This window comes from Heterodontus francisci, chromosome 36 (genome assembly GCF_036365525.1).
Source record: "Heterodontus francisci isolate sHetFra1 chromosome 36, sHetFra1.hap1, whole genome shotgun sequence".
In the NCBI taxonomy this organism is placed as follows: domain Eukaryota; kingdom Metazoa; phylum Chordata; class Chondrichthyes; order Heterodontiformes; family Heterodontidae; genus Heterodontus; species Heterodontus francisci.
In genome coordinates, this window is record NC_090406.1 from 9,007,796 (window position 1) to 9,030,692 (window position 22,897).

The following is a 22,897-nucleotide window of genomic DNA, read 5'->3' on the forward strand; positions in this document are numbered from 1 at the left end:
TGTTACACAGAGAGTACTGAACATGTTTTTAAATAAGTCATTCTAGGAATGCAGGCGTCACTGGGAAAGCTGGCATTTATTACCCATCCCTAATTGCCCTTGTGATGATGCAGTCTGTATGATAGCAGCACTATGTGAGTACTAGGTAGGGAGTTCAAGGATTTTGACTCAGCGACGAAGAAGGTACAGCGATATGTCCAAGTCAGGATGGTGTGTGACTTAGAGGTGGTGATGTTCCCATACACCTGTTCCCCTTATCCTTCTAGGTAGTGGAGGTCGTGGGTTCGGGAAGGTGAAACTGATTGGTCTGGGTGCGTGGATATATATTTGAGGGAATGGATGATTTTGGGTCATTAGTTTTCAGGACCAGTCAGAGGAATATAAAGTCTTTCACATCCCTCTGTTTCCCTGTAAGACGATTGTACCTTTAATTTCTTCCCTCCCCAGCTTGGACCAGTCAGCACTTTGATCAAATGGTGTAACAGTACACATGAGAATTGTTTCCAGGCACTGAGTGGCTCTTCCAGCAGATTCTTGCGTTAAGGGATGAGGAGAGCTCGCTGTCTGTGATTGGTGAAGGTCTTTCAGGGTCACGTTTGCATCTCTCTTGTACGGTTTGCCAATACAACGTTCATTGTTCCAAGGACTTGTATAGAACTCAGTTCTGCCTACAATGCTGCCAACACTAACAAAATTAAACCCTCCGCAACAGCTCATTTGATAAGACATAAATATCTGTTTTAGCAACAAACAGATCTACAAGAGAAAAACTCTTCACTGGCAGTACACAATGATTCATTAATTGGGTGCTGAAAGCATTTGACTTCCCAACAAGCTCTGGGGACAGGGGGAGGGATTGGAGGCATATTACAAGACTGAACGATTTAAAATATTGGTATTTATATAGTACCTTTACATCACTAATATCACACAAAAGATCATGAATTATTTTTAAGTGCAGGGATTTACAATGTGGGCAAACATGACAGACACTTTGCACACAGCAAGATCCCACAAACCGCAGTGAGATGAATGACCAATTAATCTAATTTTTGTGAGTAGTGTTGCTTAAGGGAGGGATTTTGGCCAGGACACTGGGGAGAACTTTCTGCTCTTTATGTAGTGTATTGGGGTCCTTAACACACACATTCATGGCTTGATGTCTCTTCTGAAGTACTACCCCTATATCTGCATGAGAGCATTAACCTAATGTATCTGCCCGCATCCAGGATTGGGGCTTAACCTCACAACCTTCTGCCTCTGAGAGAAGAATTCTGCTAACTGAGACAAGCTAACTTACCAAAACGACCAACTGATGGCAAGCTTATACTTACTCTAGATATTTTCTTCTAACAATATGTGCTTTCCCATCATGTTTGATCCTTTGCATTCTGCAACAGCTTAACTTCATATAGCATTTTTAATGGAGTAAAAACTTCTCAAAAGGTGCTTCACAAGAGCATGATTAAAACAATTTAACACTGAGCCACATAAGGAGATATTAGGGCAGGTGAGCAACATTTGGTCAAAGAGGTAGGTTTTGAGGAGGAGCAGAGAGAGGTAGAGAGGCGGAGGGGCTTAGGGAGCCAAGTCAAGACTCTAGGGCCAAGACAGCTGGAAGCACAGCCACCAGAGTGAAGGAAATCAGGGGTGTGCAAGAAGCCGGAATCAGAGCAACGCAGAGATCTTGGACGGTAGTAGGGATGGAACAGCTATCTCTTCAAGACATAAAATCAGAAGAAATAGGAGCAGGAGTAGGCCATTCAGCCCATCGAGCCTGCTCCACCATTCAATTGGATCATGGCTCATCCTCTACCTCAACGCCACTTTCCTGTGCTATCCCCATATCATTTGATGTCATTAGTCTCCAGATATCTATCCATTTCTGTCTTGAGTGTGCTCAATGATTGAGCTTCCACAGCCCGCTGGGGTAGAGAAATCCAAAGATTAGACGAACTCTGTGAAGAACTTCCTCCTAATCTCAGTCTTAAACGGCCTGGCCCTTATTCTGAGATTATGTCTCCTGGTTCTCGACTCACCAGCCAAGGGAAACATCCTATCTACATCTACCCTGTCACGCCCCGTCAGAATTTTGTAATTTTCAATGAGATCACCTCTCATTCTTCGAAATGAGGAGACCAAACTGTACACAATACTCCAGGTGTAGTCTCACCAAGGGTCTATACAATTGAAGCAATACATCTTTACTCTTGTACTCAAATCCCCTAGCAAATGAAGACCAACATACCATTTGCCTTCCTAATTACTCGCTGCACCAGCATGTTAGCTTTCAGTGACTCATGAAAAAAGACGCCCAGGTCCCTTTGGACATCAACACTTCCCAACCGCTCATCAGCAAAGAAATACTGTCAGCTCCGCCATTCAATAAGCTCACAGCTGATCTGATTGCGGCCTTAACTCCACTTTCCTCATGGCCCCCCCCCAAAACCCTCACCTCCCTTGTAGATCAAAACTCTGTCTAACTCAGCCTTGAATACATTCAATGACACAGCCTCCACTGCTCTCTGGGGAAGAGAATTCCAAAGATTAATGACCCTCAGGAAAAGAAATTCCTCCTCATCTCCATCTTAAATGGGAGACCCCTTATTTTGAAACTGTGCCCCCTAGTTCTAGACTCCCCCACCAGGGGAAAGATCTCACTCTCCAGCTCTTTAATATTCATTTCAACTGCTTTAATTAGTATTGTTGAGCCAGAGTGGAGAGAAAACTTTACTGTGCTTCTGACTGGGCTACACTTGACCTGGAAGTTCTTGACGCTGACACTGGATATTCAAATCATTCCATTCTCCGGGACTGACCAGCCTGACCATAAGCAGCGGAATGTGTTAAAAAAAAAAACTAGTGCATTAGTTATGATACGACTAAAGACAGTTTAACTGCTTACTGTACCGTGAAAAACAGATGGCGGGTCATGGAAGAAAGGATAGTCCGTGAGGAAGAGCAGATAAGTGCTGTAGGACCAGGAGGCCGCGTAGAACATCAGCTTCCAAGCACTTTCCGGCATTTTGGCTGCATCCCTGGGCTGCAGGTCACACCAATGGGCTAATGGCTGAAAGAGAGAGAGAAATGGCAAACGTCACCACCCCTGGTCAGAGCAGATTGCTAACTTCAGGCATTGGTCAAATAGTAATACTTTCTTAGTGAACATCAACAGTGAGCATTGGTGGGCTAATTGACCACGGGAGGCATCACTGGCAAGCCCAAGTCTCTCACTTGAAATGTACACATCAGCCAGGATTTAGCCTGGAGGGCGGTGGGGTCGAGCATTACAAGGATGGGAAACCCAGAAGAATAGGGTTTCCCGAATGTCTTGCAGTTTGCAATTTGCTCCTTTTAATTTTTTTGTCTCATTTCCACCCAAAGGCAGCCTGACTAACAAGCTGGAGGCCTTTCAGGCAGAAAACCTGCTTCACAGGCTTGCAAGAGCAGGTGGTTGCCTTGGGGAGTGCTGTGGGGCTGGCGGAGATTACAGAGCCAGGGAGGGGTCAGGCCCCGGAGGGATTTGAAAACTAGGAGGAGAGTTTTACAAAAAAAGAGGCATTGCTTAACCAGGAGCCAATGTGGGTCAGCGAGCACAGCGATGATGGATGAACAGGCCTTGCTGCAAGTTAGGACACAGGCAGCCGAGTTTTGGATGAGTTTAAGATTACGAAGTGTACAACTGGAGAGGATGACCAGGGGCATGTTGGGATCGTGAAGTCAAGCGGAGTCTCTTCCCCACTTGAAAATGTATACAGAGGCAGAGCAGTAAATGAACTGAGGTATGGGCAGAATTGGGGAGGTGAAAATAGGAAGTCTAATTGAAGGTGTGGATATGTGGTCAGAAGCTCATCTCGAGGTCAAATATGAAACCAAGATCGCAAACAGTCTGTTTCAGCCACAGACAGTTGTCAGGGAGAGGATTGGAGTTGATGGCTCAAGAACGGAGTTTGTGATGTGGATCAACTACAATGGCTTCGTCCTTCCCAATATTTATTTAGGAGGAAATTTCTGCTCACATCAACTTGGAGACAGTGGCGGGGTCGGGAGAGATGGTGGTGAGGTAGATATGGCAGTTGTCAGCGTACGTGTGGAAACTGATGCTGTGCTTTTGAACGATGGCGCTGAAGGGTAGCATGTAGACAAGAAATAGGACGGGGCCATGGAAATATCCTTGGGGGACACCAGAGGTAACAGTACAACAGAAGGCCATTCAGCCCCTCATGTCTGTGCTGGTTCTTTGAAAGAGCTGTCCAATTAGTTTCACTCACCAGCTCAGTCTCCACAGGCCAGAATTTTTTTCCCCTTTCAAGTATTTATCCTGATGAAATATTAATTATGTATTCCAGGGTGGATTTATTCAGTAAAATCCTGACAATTTTGATGAGGATATAATGTTTGGTAAATGGTTTAATTTTTTTTTACGATATCAAAGACTGAACCCAGTTTCATAAAAGGTCAAATTAAATATTTAAAGCATGTGACAAATGCAGAGGAGGAAACATTTAACAGGGCGTGAGGGGGAGTGGGAATAAATGAAATTCTTATCGAGCTGACGCAGATCCAGTCCTCCCACACAACAAAACGCGACAGAAACTGGAGGATTTTTCTCCCCACTTCCTTGGAGGACGTCAAGTCCTAATGGGTTCCAAGGGTGACTGCACCACCTCACCAAACCTCCTCCCACACCCTAACTTCACCCCCAACTACCATTCTTCATGGGTGACCATAGGCAGTTAAATGCCAGCAGACTATTCGACTGTGGGGGCATCACAACTGAGCGCACATTCCACAGCAGCAGGGCTCTACTGGATCAGGAGTGGGAACACTGGTTGATTAATTCTCCTCAGTGCCTTTCAAGTACTGAGGAGGAACAAAGTCCCACTATCTCTGCCCCGACTGAGATCAGCAAATTTAGCACAATCTGGGGTTCCAACTGGGCACCTTCCTGACCCAGCCTAGCCTGGCCTGGCCTGGGTGCACATCTACCAGGAATAATATCCAGGTTTTACCTTTATTTTGGAAACTTTATATGATAAATTGTATCCAAATTTTACCTTCCTTTTGCAAGACAAGGATAAAATTAAACAGTACAAGCATGTATTTTCTCTCCTGAAGACTCAGTCATGCTGGGAGTGTAGTTTCACAGCCATTGTCCATCCTCCGGTGGCTTGACAAAGTGGTCATTTTACCAATGTGCGTCCAGATGCTGTGGGTCTATTTCATCTGACCACTTCTTAGAGTCATAGAATTATACAGCACAGAAACAAGCCCTTCGGCCCATCATGTCTGTGCCGACCATCAAGCACCTATCTATTCTAATCCCATTTTCCAGCACTTGGCCCATAGTCTTGTATGTTATGGCATTTCAAGTGTTCATCTAAATACTTCTTAAATGTTGTGAGGGTTCCTGCCTCTACCAACCCTTCAGGCAGTGTGTTCCAGATTCCAACCACCCTCAGTGAAAATTTTTTCCCTCAAATCCACTCTAAACCTCCTGCCCCTTACCTTAAATCTATGCCCCCTGGTTATTGACCCCTCCGCTAAGGGAAAAAGTTTCTTCCTATCTAACCTATCAATGCCCCTCATAATTTTGTTTACCTCAATCAGGTCCCCCCTCAGCCTTCTCTGCTCTAAGGAAAACAACCATAGCCTTTTCAGTCTCTCTTCATAGCTGAAATGCTCCAGCCCAGGCAACATCCTGGTGAATCTCCTCTGCACCCTCTCCAGTGCAATCACATCCTTCCTATAGTGTGGCGACCAGAACTGTACACAGTACTCCTAACTAGAGTTTTATACAGCTCCATCATTTTTATCCTCACTCTTCTATTTCCCCACTGTTTACCAGAGAGTGTCAGCTGTGGCTCAGTGGGTAATGCTCTCACCTCTGAGTCAGACGATTGTGGGTTCAAGTCCCACTCCAGAACTTGAACACAAAAGGAAAAAAAATCAAGGCTGATACCCTGAGGGAGTACTGCACTGTCAGAGGTGCTGTCTTTCAGATAAGACATTAAACTGAGGCCCTCTTAGATGGCACTATTTCAAAGAAGATTTGGGGTGTTATTCCCAGTGTCCCTCAAACCACCATCACAGAAACAGATTATCTGGTTATCACAAGTCTGTTTGTGGGAGCTTGCTGTGCACAAATTGGCTGCTGTGTTTCCTACATTACAGAAGTAACTGCACTTCAGAAGTACTTCATTAACTATAAAGTACTTTGAGATGTGGTTGTGAAAGGTGCTATATAAATGCAAATCTTTCTTTTTCACTTGTTCCAATTGAAAGGTGGGTGCAGGGCAGCCTAAGGCTGCCATTGTTGCTGTTCCTCATTTCATCACTAGAAGGCAGCCTTGAGAGACAGACAGAACCCCCATTATTGTTTGGGTTGAGGTTTTGATTAAGAAAATAAGATATAGGAGCAGGAGTAGACCACATGGCCCATTGAGCCTTCCCTGCCATCCAATACGATCATGGCTGATCTTGGGATTCAACTCCACTTTCCCTCCCACTCCCCATATCCCTTGATTCCCTGAGAGATCAAAAATCTGTCTATCCCAGTCTTAAATATATTCAATGATGGAGCATCCACAACTCTCTGGGGTAGAGAATTCCAAAATTCACAACCCTTTGATTTTGATTTGAATTAGAGATACAGCACTGAAACAGGCCCTTCGGCCCACCGAGTCTGCGCCAACCATTAACCACCCATTTATACTAATCCTACACTAATCCCATATTCCTACCGCATCCTCACCTGTTCCTATATTCCCCTACCACCTACCTATACTAGGGGCAATTTATAATGGCCAATTTACCTATCAACCTGCAAGTCTTTGGCTGTGGGAGGAAACCGGAGCATCCGGAGAAAACCCACGCAGACACAGGGAGAACTTGCAAACTCCACACAGGCAGTACCCAGAATTGAGTGAAGAAATTTCTCCTCATCTCAGTCCTAATTGATTGGCCCCTTGTCCTGAGACTATGCCCCCATGTTTTAGATTCCCCAGCCAGCGGAAACCACCTGCCTGTTTACCCTGTCAAGCCCCTTCACAATGCTGTAAGTTTCAATGAGTTCACTTCTAAACTCCAGAGAATATAGACCCAAGTTACTCAGCCTCGCATCCCAGGGAGCAATCTAGTGAACCTTCACTGTACTGCCTCCAATGCAAGTATTAGATTTCCCACACTGTCTCCGGGTTTTTTTAAAAATGTAGAGGGGAGAGAAAAGCATGTGAAATTAAAATAAGGATCTGCTAGCTGAATACCAACTCCTGCTGGAAAGTTGAAGGCCCCCACAGTTGAATAGCCTGCCAACACCCAACATCTGGATGCACATTGGCTCACTTTGTTGAGGCTCTGGAGGATGGGCAATGCCTGTGAAATTACACCCCCGGCAATAGTCTGAGCCCTGAGGAGAGAAAGTATACGCGTGGAAAGAAAGGGGAAGAGAGGGGGCACTGGGAGTTAAATGCCCAACCTTCTCATATTAGGACTTGTGATGTTATCTGAACTGCCTTGCAACACTCCCCTGGCTCAGTACGATTCTATATGCTGCTGGTTCCTCTGACTAGATTCCTGCTTATGCCTGGCCTGACTGGCTGGTAATGATAGCTCAGAGGTTACGTGCATCCATTGTACCATTCCGGGTGCTGTTAAGGAATGTAATGTGTCACCACTGACAGCAAGTGGGAAAAATTATACAAGCACCGTGACTGCATATCTTTTTATACCACACCGTAAAGACCGGATTAGTGAGTGAGCACGGAATTGTTTAAAATTAAAAATAATTACTAGCCTAAATATTTTGAACAGTCACCCTCTCACCTTGGTTTGTTTGGTAGCATTCTCGCCTGTGAGTCATAAGGTTGAGGGGTCCAAGCCCCACTCCAGAGACTTGAGCGCATAATCAAGGTTGGCACTTCTGTGCAGTGCCGAGGGTGTGCTGTAGTGGCAGAAGTGCCAATGTTCAGATGAGACGTTAAACCAAGGCCCCCTAATTGGCCTGGTCTACATGTGACTGCAGTTCCACAGCATGTAGCTGACTCTGAGGTTGCCTGAGAAGCCTCCCAGTTGCAAGACCTATGCTACAAACACAATAACAAGATAAATAATGGCAGGGCCCATCCTTCGTTTGTGCTGAGTCCCAGTCTTGGAACTCCCGACAAAGCACCATCGCCATGATTACTGCAAAAGGTTCAAGAAGGTGGCCCATCACCACTGCCTTCCCCGGGCAACTAGAGATGGGAAAATCACTTTGCAATGGAATCATTTCTTACTAACCTTCTGAGATAGTAGCTGTAAACCTTACTGAAATCTTTAGTGTTTTAAAGAGCTGACTCAACTCATTAAGAAGAAAAAAGACTTGCATTTATATTGCATCTCTCAGGACCTCCCAAAATGCTTTACAGTCAATGAACTATTTTTGATGGAAACGCAGCAGCCAATTTACACACAGCAAGATCCCACAAACAGCACTGTGCTAAATGACTAGATAATCTGTTTCAGTGATGTTGATTGAGGCTTAAATATTGGCCTGGATACCAGGAAGAACTCCACTGCTGATCTTTGAAATAGTGGCCATGAGATCTTATACGTCCACCTGAGAGAGCAGACAGTGCTTCGGTTAACATCTCAGCCAAAAGATGGCACCTCCAACAGTGCAGCACTTCCTCAATACTGCAGTAAAGTATACACCATTCACTTCTATGCATATCCTGTGTCCAATTATATGCCATTTTCTGTGCTAAACAGATCCCCTATAACTATTATACACCATTCTACATGTAATGTAATACACTTCCTCTTTGCAATACCCTCTCCATTCACTGTACACTATCCTGCTACCTCTACAAAGTACCCTTTATTTACAGACTTGAGTAACCAAGACTGCAGAACCTAGAAAGCGCTGCCGGATCGGTGATGTGATCCAACATATCTCCAGGCCCCATCAGCGGATTGGAATACCTTTCATCCTATCCCATGAGGTATCCCTTTCAACTTGAAACACCATCAGAAGTCTCTACATGAAAGGCACTGACTGCTTTACAGGAAAAAGAACTATTTTAAAAAGGGAATAAAATTAATGATCTGGTATTTATTATAAATGAGAACAGGGATACAGGTAACTTTACCTCAAATATAATCCGATGTTACAGTTTTATACTTACAAGTGGGAACTGTAAATTGCAGGAGTTCCTCTATTGTAGCTTCTTGGCACTTTTACCTCAGGTGCTCCTGACAAAGCCAACCTCAAACATGCTGCTACTCTAAGGGTACCAACGTCCACCTCTACAGTTTGCTTTATCCATGGCCCACAGGAGTAGCAACAATGTAAATACTACCTTGGATGTCAGCCTTGGCTCAGGTGAGCACTTTCACCTTCAAGTCAGAAGAACATGGGTTAAGCCCCAATCCAGACACTTGAACTCAACATACAGGCAGACATTGAAAATATCAATTATATATTAATAATCTTATGTCTCCATGCACTTCTACTTTTTTGTCATGCTTTTGGGTTAATTATCATTATAAATGTGGACATAGGGATTTATAATGTAAAATGCCTATGTAAACTTGTCATGCTGTAATTATACCCTCCCACCAGTAGTGGCACTATAGCATGAGTAGAGCATCTCCCAGCTCTTCAGCTTATAATGCAAAGACACCTCTACTTCTTTGCTTCCAGTCAGAGGTCTTGTTTACAGATTACATCGACAAACCCTGGTCCAGTTATCCCCTTCGGTCTAACCCACTTTTACCTGAAGACTACACTTGACCTTCACTCCTTGTGTGCAAAACTACAGCAGCTTGACTGGTAGAATATAAAAACTAAATTCAAAATGTACAGCCCAACTATCACAAATCCAGTTTTAAGGATTTACAATCAGCAAGCAGAGGAAACAGATTTAAGGTAATTGGCAAAAGTATCAGAGCGGAGGTGAGGAGAATTTTTTTTTAACTCAGCAAGCTGTTATAATCTGGAATGCACTGCCTGGTAAAGGAAGTGGAAGCAGATTCAATTGTGACATTCAAAAGGGGTTTGGAAAAGTGTGTACGGCTATGGGGCAAGAACAGGGGAGTGAGGCTAATTGGATTGCACTTTCAAAGAGCCAGCACAGGCATGATGGACCCAACAGCCTCCTTCTGTGCTGTTCAATTCTAAGGGGAATAGAGTAAACTATTGATTCCTCCTGTCATTATTGCTTGCCCTAGCCAAACACTTGCTCGGCATAGGTTATGGGCACAGACATAAGGCACTTTCTGCTGAGGTGGATCCAAACCCAACACAAAAACCTCGAGTCAGGGACAGAACTGAATAGGGTGTGGACGCAGTAGATTTGGCCAAAATCAGGAACAAGACAAGAAAATTCAGGGTGTCTGAGATCTCAGTGGGGGTGGTAATCGGAACCCTTGGATTGGATAAATCTCCACTGTTACATGGGAGCGGAGGGCAGGAAAGTTTGCCTCTGTGTATTTAACAGTATTCTAATCCTGCCATTTGCTCAATGAATTTCTTTACAGTCCCAGAGTTTACTGCTGCAACAACACTCAAGAAACTTGACACCATCCAGAACAAAGCAGTCCACTTGCTCAGCACCACCTTCAACACCCTACCCCTCCACCACTAGCGCACAGTGGCTGCAGTGTGTACCATCTACAGGATATGCTGTAGTAACTTGCCTATGTTTCTTTGACAGCACCTTCCACTTAGAAGGACAAGGGCAGCAAATGCATGGGAATACCACCACCTCCAATGTTCCCCTCCAAGCCACACACCATCCTGACTTGGAACTATATCGCCGTTCCTTCACTGTCGCTGGGTCAAAACCCTGGAACTCCCTTCCTAATAGCACTGTGGTCGTCCCTACACCACATGGACTGCAGTGGTTCAAGAAGGCAGCTCACCACCATCTTCTCATGGGGCAACTTAGGATGGACAATAAACACTGACACCATCTATAAACTTTTTTTTAATTTGTTGATGGGATGTGGGCTTTGCTGGCTAGGCCAGTATTTATTGCCCATCCCTAACCGCGGTGAGAATGTCCCGCAATTTCCAGCGATGACCAAATATGGATTAAGCACAAATCATACAATTTGCCCAGGCAACCACTTCTAAAGAGGATCAGAATAACCCCAGAAAACTTGCTTCTCACGTGTTTATTGCACACAGCCAGACAATAACAGATTCCCAGCTTGCTGGACGATAGAAGGATAAATAACTCACATTAACAGGCCATCTGGCTGGTTTCATTCTCTCCAACCCTAAAGTTCTCTTCATTTCATTGCTGTGATTTTCAGTTTGTCTCCTTCATCCTGTTCAATCCTGGCCTTTTCTTTTCCATTTGTGATATTTGTTTTGTACCAGCATTCAGCAAGTTGACTCATTACTTTCATTTCCAGTTTTTTATTTATTGTTTCATCATGTTAGCCATAGCTCAGTGATCAACAAAGAAGAAAACTCACCTTGGAGTCAAAAGGTTGTGGGTTCAAGCCCCACAAGAGCACAAAATCTAGGCTGGCACTCTGGTGCAGTACTGAGGGAGTGCTGCACTGTCTGAGGTGCCATATCTCAAATGATCTGTTAAACAGAGGCCCTGCCTGCCCTCTCAGGTGGGTGTAGAAGATTCCATAGCACTATTCAAAAGAAGTGCAGGGACATTTGCCTCAGTGACCAGGCCAATGTTTTTGTCCCTCAATTGATATCACTAAAATAGATTATCTGGTCATTATCACACTGCTGTTTGTGGGAGCTTGCTGTGTGCACATTGGCTGCTGTATTTTTTTTAATTCACTCATGGCATATGGGCATCCCTGGCTAGGCCAGCATTTAATGCCCATCTCTAATTGCCCTTGAGAAGATGGTGGTGAGCTGCCTACTTGAACCGCTACAGTCCATGTGGGGTAGGTACACCCACAGTTCTGTTAGGAAGGGAGTTCCAGGATTTTGACCCAGCGACAGTGAAGGAATGGCGATACAGTTCCAAGTCCCGTTTCCATGTATTTGCTGCCCTTGTCCTTCTAGTTGCTAGAGGTCGCGGGTTTGGAAGGTGCTGTCAAAGGAGCCTTGGTGCATTGCTGCAGTGCATCTTGTAGATGGTACACACTGCTGCCACTGTGCATCGGTGGTGGAGGGAGTGAATGTTTTAGGATGGGGTGCCAATCAAGCGGGCTGCTTTGTCCTGGATGGTGTCGAGCTTCTGGAGTGTTGTCGGAGCTGCACCCATCCAGGCAAGTGGAGAGTATTCCATCACACTGCTGACTTGTGCCTTGTAGATGGTGGACAGGCTTTGGGGAGTCAGGAGATGAGTTACTCGCCACAGGATTCCTAGCCTCTGACCTGCTCTTGTAGCCACGGTATTTATATGGCAACTCCAGTTCAGTTTCTGGTCAATGGTAATCACCAGGATGTTGATAGCGGGGGATTCAGTGATCGAAATGCCGTTGAATGTCAAGGGGAGATGGTTAGATTCTCTCTTGTTGGAGATGGTCATTGCCTGGCACATGTGTGGTGCAAATTTTACTTGCCACTTATCAGCCCAAGCCTGGATATTGTCCAGGTCTTGCTGCATTTCTACATGGACTGCTTTCCTACATTACAAAAGTGACTACATTTTTTTTAAAAAGGGCTTCGTTGGCAGAGGTTGTGAAAGGCACGAGAACTTGCATTTATATTTCTTACTAAAATGGTCCATGCTTGGGCTGCAACTTGGCTGTCACGTTTCCTATGTTATAACACTAACTACCTCCTCAGAAGTACTTCATTGGTTGTAAAGCGCTTTGGGATGTCTTGAGGTCATGAAAGGTGTTATATTAATGCAAGTCTCTCTTTTATTTCACAGGATGTGGGTAACACTGCTGAGGCCATATTTATTCCTGTCCCTAGCAGGAGAATGTGGTGGGCCATCTTCTTGAACCTCTGCAGTCTTCATAGTCATATCATTACAATTAGGTAGATAATTCCAGGATACTGACCCAGTAAAGATGAAGGGGTGTCACCAAACATAATCCCAAATTGGTATGGCGTGTAACATTGAGGGGAATTTAGAGGAAACGGTGTTCCCACAATATTGCTGCTCTGTCCTTTCCGGTGGTAGCTGTCTCAGGAGAGAGAGATGAGCTGTTGATGTAACCTCAGTGACTTACTGCTGATGGTCAACAACTCAATAAAAGGGGTTTCTTACCCAAAGAGGAATTGTTTTTCTTAGAAAAAGGTTACTGCCCATTGTGTCTGTGCCGGATCTTTGAAATAGCCCTCTTTTTCACAGATTTCTCAATTTCACTTATTATCAATTCTGCTTCCATCACTGTTTCTGGTCATGTTCAAAACTCCAACAATGCTCAGGGTTAAAAAAAAAATCATCTTGTAACCTTTCCCTTTGCTTATTTCACGATGACCTTAAATTTATTCCCTCTAATTGGATGCTCTGACTGTCAAACATCTGCATCGTCATATTTAAGGGGAAGCTACGTAAGTACATGAGGGAGAAAAGAACAGAAGGATAAGGTAGGAAAATGAAATATGGTGGGGGAAGGCTCATGTGGAGCATAAACTCTAGCATGGTCCAGTTGGGCTGAAGGACCTGTTTCTACACTCAACTCCTCCATTGTCTCTAATTGTCAGACTGCTTATCTGACATCCAGTACTTCCCAATTAAATATTGGGAAGACTGAAGCCATTGTCTTTGGTCTCCAATGGAAACTCCGCTCCCTAGCCATCATCTCCATCCCTCTCCTTGGCCACTGTCTGAGGCTGAACCAGACTGTTAGCAATCTCAGTGTCATATTTGACTTCAATATGAGCTTTCAACCACGTATCCGTACTAAGACCACCTGTTTCGACCTTTTGTAACATCGCCCATCTCCGCCCCTGCCTCAGAACATTTGCCGCTGAAACCCTCCAGACTTTACTATTCTAACAAAATCCTGGCCAGTCTCCCACATTCTAACCTTTGTAAACTTGGTCATCCAAAACTCTGCTGCCCGTGTCTTAACTCGCACCAAATGCTGTTCACCCATAATCCCTCAACTTGCTGACCTACACTGGCACCCAGCAAAACAATGCTTCAATTTGAAAACTTTCATCCTTGTTTTCAAATCTCTCCATGGCTTCATCTCTCCCTATCTCTAATCTCCTCCAGCCCCATAACCGTCCGAGATCTCTGCGCTCCTCTAATTCTGGCCTCTTGAACATCGCTGATTTTAATCGCTCCACCATTGGCGGCTGTGCCTTCAGCTGCCTGGTTCTGGAATTCTGGAATTCCCTCCCTGCAACTCTCCGCCTCTCTCTCCTCCTTTAAGATGCTCCTTAAAACTTACCTCTTTAACCAAGCTTTTTATCACCTGCCCCAATATCTCCTTATGTGGCTTTGTGTCATATTTTGTTTTATAATGCCACTTTGGGTTAGGGTTTGGGGCGTTTCATCATGATGAAGGTGCTATATAAATACAAGTGGTTGTTGTAGTATGTTACAAATTCTATATAATGCTAGTTACCAACTCACCAACCAGTGGAAATAGCTTATCAGATCAAAAGCTTTCAAAATTTAGAATACCTCTATCAGATTGCCTCTTAATCTTTTTTGTCTTAATATTCTAATTCTCCCGCAATGCCAGCATAGTGCTATTCTACAGCCTGACAACAGCTCTCATGGGAATCGTGTAAATGTTGTAGCCTGGAGTGGTGTCTGCTATCGTGATTTTAGAACAGAAAAACAGAAACTAGGACAGCACCAGGCACTGGTGGTGGGTGGGCCTCACAGCAGTGAATGATAGATTTGAGGATTTAAGGCTTTTTTTGAGTGGAGCAGAGAAGGTTAAGGGAGAAAGAGAGCGCAAAAGGAGGAGAGAGAGAGTGCATGTGAAAGAAAAGAAAGAAAAAAAAAGAGTGAGAGATTTGCATTTATATAGTGCCTTTCACAATCTCTGGACATCCCAAAGCACTTTACAGCCAATGAAATTATTATTGAAGTGCAGTCACTGTTGTGATGTTGGAAAATACAGCAGCCAATATGCACACAGCAAGATCCCACAGCCTATAGACGATGACCAGACAATCCATTTGAATATTAGTGATATGGGGGAATCATCCAAGCTTCCCATTCCACTGGCTGGTAACTGGCCAATTATGGACATTAGCTGGGAACAAAATTGGGTTTTATCACGTTGCCCTCCACAGTCTAATATCCTACTTCCATTCACCATGGGCCATGAAGGGGCCACTTGGGTAAGATGTTGGCTGCTGTTACAAGTCAACCAGTGACTCATAGCTGTCAGGCCAAGAGTGGAGAAAACTCATCAGAAAATGAAGTGGTTACTTTTTGTTGGGGTGCTGTCCTTCAGGCGAGACAGTAAATCCAGGCCCTATCTGCCTGTTCTCTTGCTTCAGGTGGAGGGTAACATTATCATGACTACTATGTGAATAGGAGCCGAGAGCTCTCCCAGTGTCCTGGCCAACATTCTTCGCTCAAGCATCATATACAAAAACAAGCTGAACTGGCCTTTCATCTCACCGCTGTTTATGGGTGGTTGCTGGAGCAGAATGGCTGCCATATTTGTTGATGTAACAAGAGTCACTGCACATTGTGTGACATGCTCGGAGATGTTTCAATATGTCATGGCACTATATAGATCAAGAGGTTCAAAAAGCATCATAAACCACACAAAAAGAAAAGTTCACTTTGTGAACATTGCAAATCCAATTCTCTGCTATTCTATCCAGCATATGCCAGTCCCACCTTCTTTTCCCTGCTCATTGTAAAGTATAGTTACAAAGCCCACTGTGGATACAGAACCCGACACAGTCTGCAACAACCTGTCTTCTGCAGTTTGAAGGGATCATAGGGGTGCTCATTGGGGCAAATGTCCTGAGGTGGACGTGACCGGAATCTCTGCCATTTAAGGTCAATCACCTACCTACTAAATATTATGAGCCATTACCCGATCTAATTGGCCACAGCATATTAGAAGGTACAGAAACTGGGAGTCCCAATCATCAGAGGAGAGTTGTATTATGGAAGACCCCATTTTAACACATGGAGCTCTATTTCAAAGAATGAGATGCACAAGAGCACATCAGAAACAAAGTAATGAGAGAATCTCAATCCAAGAGGCCCATTTTAGCCCAACAGACTGAAATCCGCCCAATATATTCAGTGCCTGCTCTGGTAATGTATTCCATTGTACATAAATAGCGCACCAGCATCAGTCAAATAAAGCCTCCGTTTGTTACATTATCGGTCAGATTATACATTATAAATATATTGATTCACAGTGTAGGTAAAATAACTGATATACATCATATATATCACATTTTATATAGATAACGAAATTAAATAGACTGTATATCCATATATAGATTAGAGGGGTGTGAGGAGAGGTGCGTGGGAAGATGAGAGAGGAGAGAAATGAGAATGTGTTTTAATAGTTACTCCGTTTTAATATATGTTCAGGACAGCCCTTTTTTTTTAAAAGGTTAAAACACACATGCTCAACAAATACAATAAGGGGCACAAACACTCACTGACTGACCTGGAACAGGTAGCGTGAAGCAGTTTTCCGTAGCAGGGTCCATCCCACAGCGCAAACCAGGAACAAAAGCCCCTCGGTAGCGGTGAGGGAGGCGTTTTCCAGCAGGGTCCGTTTAGAGAGCTCAAATCCGCAGTCCCTGCACTCCAAGATCGCAGTGTTCATACACGAGAAGCTCCTCACCAGCACCTCGCCATATCCAGGCATGGGCTGCACCATTCCAACAGCCGGCTTCCGATCGCCAGCCTCCATTTAACGCCAATTCCTCAATCGATTAAAAAATATTAATCCAGAAATTAGAGAAAAAAACACTCCGCTGTAAAACCCTAAATAAACAAAACAGAGTCAAGCAGGGAGATACTTTCCCCTGGGTTGGAAAGGAAACAATGTATCTGATCTTCCAGCTTTAAACAATGTGCTTATGTTTTTACTGGATACAAAGTATCTCCCAGGAATGTTGCAATTTATTGCTCCGCGTTAATTGTTTAATGAATCAAGTCTACATCTCGATACAAAACCATTCGAAGTCTCGTACTCGCCCGCTTTACAAAACGAAATCGACTCAAATAACGTGCAACGGTTGAGAAATCCCTGGCTTATGAATTATTCATGAAGAATGAATGTAATCGCCTTGGTCTTTTAGACAGAAGATTTCTGTTCAGATGTTGCTCGGTTCCCAGGCCCAGTTAGTTCTGCGCTTGGATTCTCGCCCCCTTGTCTCGTCAATTTCACCCGCTCCTGGGTCAGTTTCACTTGCAAAGCCCCGGGGTTTAAACCCCTCTCCCTCCAGCTCCTTGTTTTCTGCCGGTTGCTGCAATGTATCAGCACATCTGAAATACAAACAAAGCTCCAGATTTGACAGGCTACTCACGTTTCTTTTACCACTCCCACAACACAGAAACAAGAAGCAGAATGACTCCCCCTTTCCAGTCTGGTCTCGTCCAGATGGCTCCAAGACCCGTCCACAGAAACGGAAAGATATACAGCGAGCCCCAAGACAGCACAAGCCATACGACTGTTCAATTGACAGCCCTTAAAGATCTCTCACCATTCCCTTCACATGACCCTTCTTTATCCCCGCCCACTCCCACAGTTACGATCACTTAAGCAAACAGCCATATAATATTTATATATGCACTGTGCGATGTGCACGGTATTTGGGGATTTTCAACTGCCCCCCCACCGAGCTCTCTATCAACTTGCTGCTTTCCTGGAGCAGGTCAGGAGATGGGATTATAAGCGATAGGAAAACCTCTAATGCTTGGATGTTGAAATAAAAGACTTGCGTTTAGACAGCGCCTTTCACAACCCCTAGACGTCCCAAAGTGCTTCACAGCCAATGAAGTACTATTTTAAATGTAGTCACTGTTGGAGGAAATATGGCAGTCAGTTTGCGCACAGCAAGCTCCCACAAACAGCAATGTGATAATGATCCGATAATCTGTTTTTGGTGATGTTGATTGAGGGAAAAATATTGGCCAGGACACCAGAGCGAACTCCACTGCTCTTCAGAATAGTGTAGTGGGATCTTTACCACACTGTGAGAGTAGATGGGGTCTTGGTTTAACATCAAATAATGGTGCCTCCAACAGTGCAGTGCTGTCTTTATACTGCACTGGACATTGTCTTAGATTTTTGGACTCAAATCTCTGGAGTGGGACGAGAAAAGAAATGCTTGTAAGTAGGTTAACAAAGCCATAAACAAAGCACAGGGGCGCATTTCCAGAGGAATATAATTTAAAAGTAGAAAATATTCAATTTATTTAGAACTTTACTTAGACCACACTTAGAGTACTGTGCACAGTTCTGGTCTCCATATTACAAAACAGATACAGAAGCACTGGAGGAAGTGAAAAAGATTTACAAGGATGATACCGGCTGAGAGGGTACAGCTATCAGGAAAGACTGAACAGGCTGGGGCTTTTTCTGGAAAAGACGGAAAGGTGACATGATAGAAGTCTTTAAAATTATGGAGAGGTTTGATAGAGTAGACGTAGAGAAGATATGGGGAGTCCAGAACTGGATAGTCACTCATTAATCCAACAGGGAATTCCAGAGAAACTTCTTTACCCAGAGAGTGGTGAGAATGTGGAACTTGCAACCACAGGGAGTGGTTGAGGTGAATAGTGTAGATGCATTTAAGGGGAAACCATATAAGTACACTAGGGAGAAAGGAATAGAAGGATATGGAGAGGGGAAGAAGCTCATGTGGGGCATAAACATTGGGCCGAATGGCCTGTATCTATGCTGTAATTTCTATGTAATTCTATGAATTGGTCAGGATCAAGCTGCAAAATTCCTGTTTGAGGGATGAAAACGAGGTGTGACACAGTCTCATGTTACAAAAATTTAGTAAGTTACATTGCAATTCAGGGCAACCTTTGTACTGGAACTGCGGGGTGACTTGTAAGGGCTGTACATTGATGGGTCACATGCGTTGCAGTGTCTTGGCCTCACTGCATATCTTTCTGTCAGTGTAGCATGAATTGGTGCCATCTGGACATCATCAAACTGTAAGTTACCCTTTGTAATAACTACTCTTAATTGAAGCATCTACTCCTTTTAAAAGAAAATCCATTACTGTCATTTCCCACAGCAACCGTCCAGGTCACTTTACCAAGTTAAATGATGGGCCATGCAATGGTGTGGATTTCTGAGGAACTGTTAAGAATCACTGATACTATTTTAACAGAGTTAATTTGCCCTCCTTGGGCAAGCTTGGCTCAGTTGCTTACTCTCAACTCTAAAGGAGAAGATTATGAGGTTCAATTTCCACTATAGAACCTACGCCTGTAATCTAGCTAATACTTTAATACAGTCATGTGGGAGTGCTGCATTGTCAGAGGTGCTGTCTTTCAGATGAGATGTTAAACTGAGGCATTGTCTGGTTGCAGAGCAAATGTACCCAGTGAAGAGCTGGAGGGTCTCCCAGTGTCCTGACCAACATTTATCCCTCAAATAACGCTAATTTTGTTTTTAGTTCAGTCACAGTATGTGGGTGTCACTGGCTAGGCCAGCATTTATTGCCCATCCCTAATTGCCCTCGAGAAAGTGCTGGTGAGCTGTCTTCTTGAACCACTGCAGGTCGTGTGGTGAAATAACTCCCACAGTACTGTTAGGAAGGGAGTTCCAGGATGTTGAACTGAGTAACAATGAAGGAATGGTGATATAGTTCCAAGTCAGGATGGTGTGTGACGTGGAGGGGAACTTGCAGGTAGTGGTATTCCCATACACCTACTGTCCTTCCTGGTGGTCGAGGTCACAGGTTTGGGAGGTGCTGTCAAAGAAACCTTGGCAAGATTATCCAGTCATTCCCTCATTTGTTGTGCTCAAAAATTGGCTGCCATCTGACAGCACTTCAGAAGTAATCCATCTGTTGTAAAATACTTTGGCCATCTGGAGGACAACCTAAGTGCTACATATAATGCAAGTTCTTAAGGTACTCCATTGGGTTTCTACAGAGACTTCTGCTGTTAATGATGTTCCGGATTAGAAGGTGTGATTAAACCCGGGGACAGACACAATTCCAAACATGCACACAACGTTTTTTTTAAGAAAGGTAAGGAACTGGCTCTCAGTATTTGGCACCAAGGTTAAAATGAGCAAAAAAAAAAATCAAATCAGGGAGTACTGTTCAGGGGATGCCAAGGTTGACTTGCAAAAGCCTGAAGATTACATAATCAAGGAAACACAGAAGGAAAGCAACATTTAGAGGTCAAGGGGGAGGAGGAAAATTAAAATAGTTGGTGGTATAATGAGTCTCCATTTCAACATTTATGCTCCACGCAAGCTTCCTCTCCTTATTTTGTCAAACCCCATCTCCATATCCTTCTAGGGTGGAACAGCTTGTAAGATACAGTGTGCATCTCAAGAGAATGAGAAAGGAATGTTCAGAGGGGCACTGGCCACAGAGTATAAACAAGATCGAGAGCCTTGGAAAGGGTACAGAGGAGTTAACCAAGATAATACCAGGGATGAGGGTCTTCAGTTATCTGGAGAGATTGTAGAAGCTGCAATTGTTTTTATAGCAGAGAAGGTTAAGGGGAGACCTAATTGAAGTCAAAATTATGAGGGGTTTTCATGGTTTCCCATTGCAAGTGAGTCAGTAACTAAAGGTCATCGGTATAAAACAATTGGCAAAAGAATTAGAGGGAAAATGAGGAGACACTTTTTTTCCTCAGAGAGGGTAATTGTGATCTGGAACACACTGCCTGAAAATATGGCAGGATCAGATTGGGCATGTATTGGAAAAGGACTACAGTAAAAGCTTTGTATTCCAGCACTTTACCAAGCTCTATTATGTGTAATTTCCAAAATCTCCCAAAGCTCTCGTGGGCCAAGCTTTTCCAAGTGCAGTTGATTGTTCTCAGCGTTAGTTAGTCAGGCTTTGATGGAAAGGGCTGACTCTCACGTAAACTACAGTTAAAATGGTACTCCGACCCTGAAGGATTAAGGGAAAATTTAAAAATTTGGCTTTCCCAATGCTGGACCCTGGTCTTCCGGCAATAATTTGAGAACGAAGTGTTGGATCTCCGCCCGCCTTAGTAAGTACAACTCTTGATTAACCATAATTTTTGATTATCCGGCACATGTTGGATAACAAAGCTTTTACTGTAATTTGAAGGGTTATGGCAGGGGTGTGGGACTAAATTGGACAATTTTCTCCAAGAGCTGACACAGGCAGGACAGGCCAAATGGCCTCCCTCGGTCCTGTAAGGATCCATAATTCCACGAGTTATTTCAAGTGGAGGTACAAAATGCAGGCATTTAAAACTTGCTAATAGTGTAAAATCTTCATCTAAAATTACTAACTATTTCATTTGTGATGTTCCCAAATGCTGTGGTGTTACTTTGCTATCAAACCTTAATCCCCTGTAGCATTTTGAACAAAAAAAACAGCCATGAAAATTTTATTTTCCTCCAAACAGATATAGCAATGTTATATTGGTTTAATATTCTTGTTTGTCATCTGAGCACTGGTGAGGAGGTCCGAAGGGTATATGACACACCAAGCGAGGAGCTTGCAGAAACAGATTGAAGCATTGCAAACAAATGAGGCCGATTTCATTTTTTGATCTACATTCGAATGGGATTGACAAACCCTTTTAATTGTCAATGCTTGTTGCAAGGCTGAGAGAAGGTTGGCTCTGGTTGGCAAACAGATATGGCAAGGTCTAAGTACGTCAGTACCAGCCCTGCCACCCGAAATGTAGCATAACATAAGAAGCAAACCCAATGACTGCCATCTCCTTCCTTTAAGTGGCAGTTCTTGTGGTGCTGCTTTCCCTGCCCTCCCCAGGGCTCCTTCCAAGTGATTGATGCCAATAATTTCAATGTCCCAGTCCAGCATTGAGCGTCATAATTCTATGCAAAGGATTGTTTTGATGTGGCAAATATTATGCTTCTGTGTGATTGGTTATTTGCTGTGACAATAGTATTTATACCACTGCATATTTGGTGTGTAAGGAAATGGTGGTGTGTCGTCAGGGATACCAGCCCAAGCTCACTCAGTGGTTTCACAGGAACTGGAGTAGGCCCTTCAGCCACTGAGCTTGTTGCAACATTCAGATAGATCTTGGCTGAGCTGCGTCTTAGCTCCATCTACATTGCCTTGATTCGATAGACTTTAATGTCCTTGCCATCAAGGATCTATTATATCAGGACTAGAGGGAACCTGGGTGCACAGATTCCATCATGGAGAGTTGGAATCTGTTCAAGAAATTCTGCTCAAGCACAATAACAGTTTCAGAGTCCGACACAAAACTAGCTCTTTGTACATCTGACCTCCCCACTCGAAACCGGAACTTAATCGATAAACACATTCTCCTCACGTTCTATAGCAATTGGAGGTTTGGTTATAATCAACGGTATGGGTCAAGAGGAAGGCGCCCTCAATTATTCAAACATTCCATTATCTAAACCAACCCATTTTCAGATTTAAATCTAACATTTAGAAATCTACTAAACATCAACACTATCACAGTGGCCATTAATGTGGTATCTTTTATTTGTAAATGAATAAAATGATTTAACAAGTTAATAAAACAAGACAGAGGTGATCATGACTCAACTAATGGAGCTGAGTAGTTTAGTTACATGTTGTACACAGCTATAAAATATTTGGGCCGTAAAACAACACATTATCGATGGTATTCATTATATAAATTGTGGGATGTGGGGAAGGGGAGCAAGTTATTGAAAACCACCTCCCATTCAATCCTGGCTCCTTGGCAAGCAACTCATAACACAGCTTTGGGACTCCATTCACAGCCTGTCCAATGGATAGGTCCTCCGAATCGCAGGCCGGACATCATCCTACAAATAGGATAATTTATGTTTTTCACAACCACAGAGAAAAAAAAAGACTGTG

At 43.8% G+C, this 22,897-nt stretch overlaps 2 protein-coding genes across 8 annotated transcripts in view; both read right to left on the reverse strand.

Moving 5' to 3' along the window:
- The window catches only part of cers1 (ceramide synthase 1), a 46,400-nt gene extending 28,887 nt beyond the window's left edge, over window positions 1–17,513 (reverse strand). The window contains exons 1-3 of one of the 2 annotated variants that reach the window (XM_068016113.1): window positions 17,399–17,513; window positions 16,531–16,792; window positions 2,911–3,070 (exon numbers count right to left, since the gene is read on the reverse strand). In XM_068016113.1, the coding sequence (XP_067872214.1) occupies window positions 2,911–3,070; window positions 16,531–16,779 (409 nt within the window). In that variant the 5' untranslated portion in view covers window positions 16,780–16,792; window positions 17,399–17,513. Of the gene's footprint in view, window positions 1–2,910; window positions 3,071–16,530; window positions 16,796–17,398 lie in introns of those variants that run through there. The other variant, XM_068016112.1, reaches the window with a different exon arrangement.
- Window positions 16,826–22,897, reverse strand: part of LOC137351567 (CTD small phosphatase-like protein 2-B) — a 42,255-nt gene continuing 36,183 nt past the window's right edge. For 5 of the 6 annotated variants that reach the window (XM_068016111.1, XM_068016106.1, XM_068016108.1 and 2 more), the window contains one exon: window positions 22,521–22,842. In XM_068016111.1, coding sequence (XP_067872212.1) covers window positions 22,792–22,842 — 51 coding nt within the window. In that variant the 3' untranslated portion in view covers window positions 22,521–22,791. Of the gene's footprint in view, window positions 17,358–22,520; window positions 22,843–22,897 lie in introns of those variants that run through there. The other variant, XM_068016110.1, reaches the window with a different exon arrangement.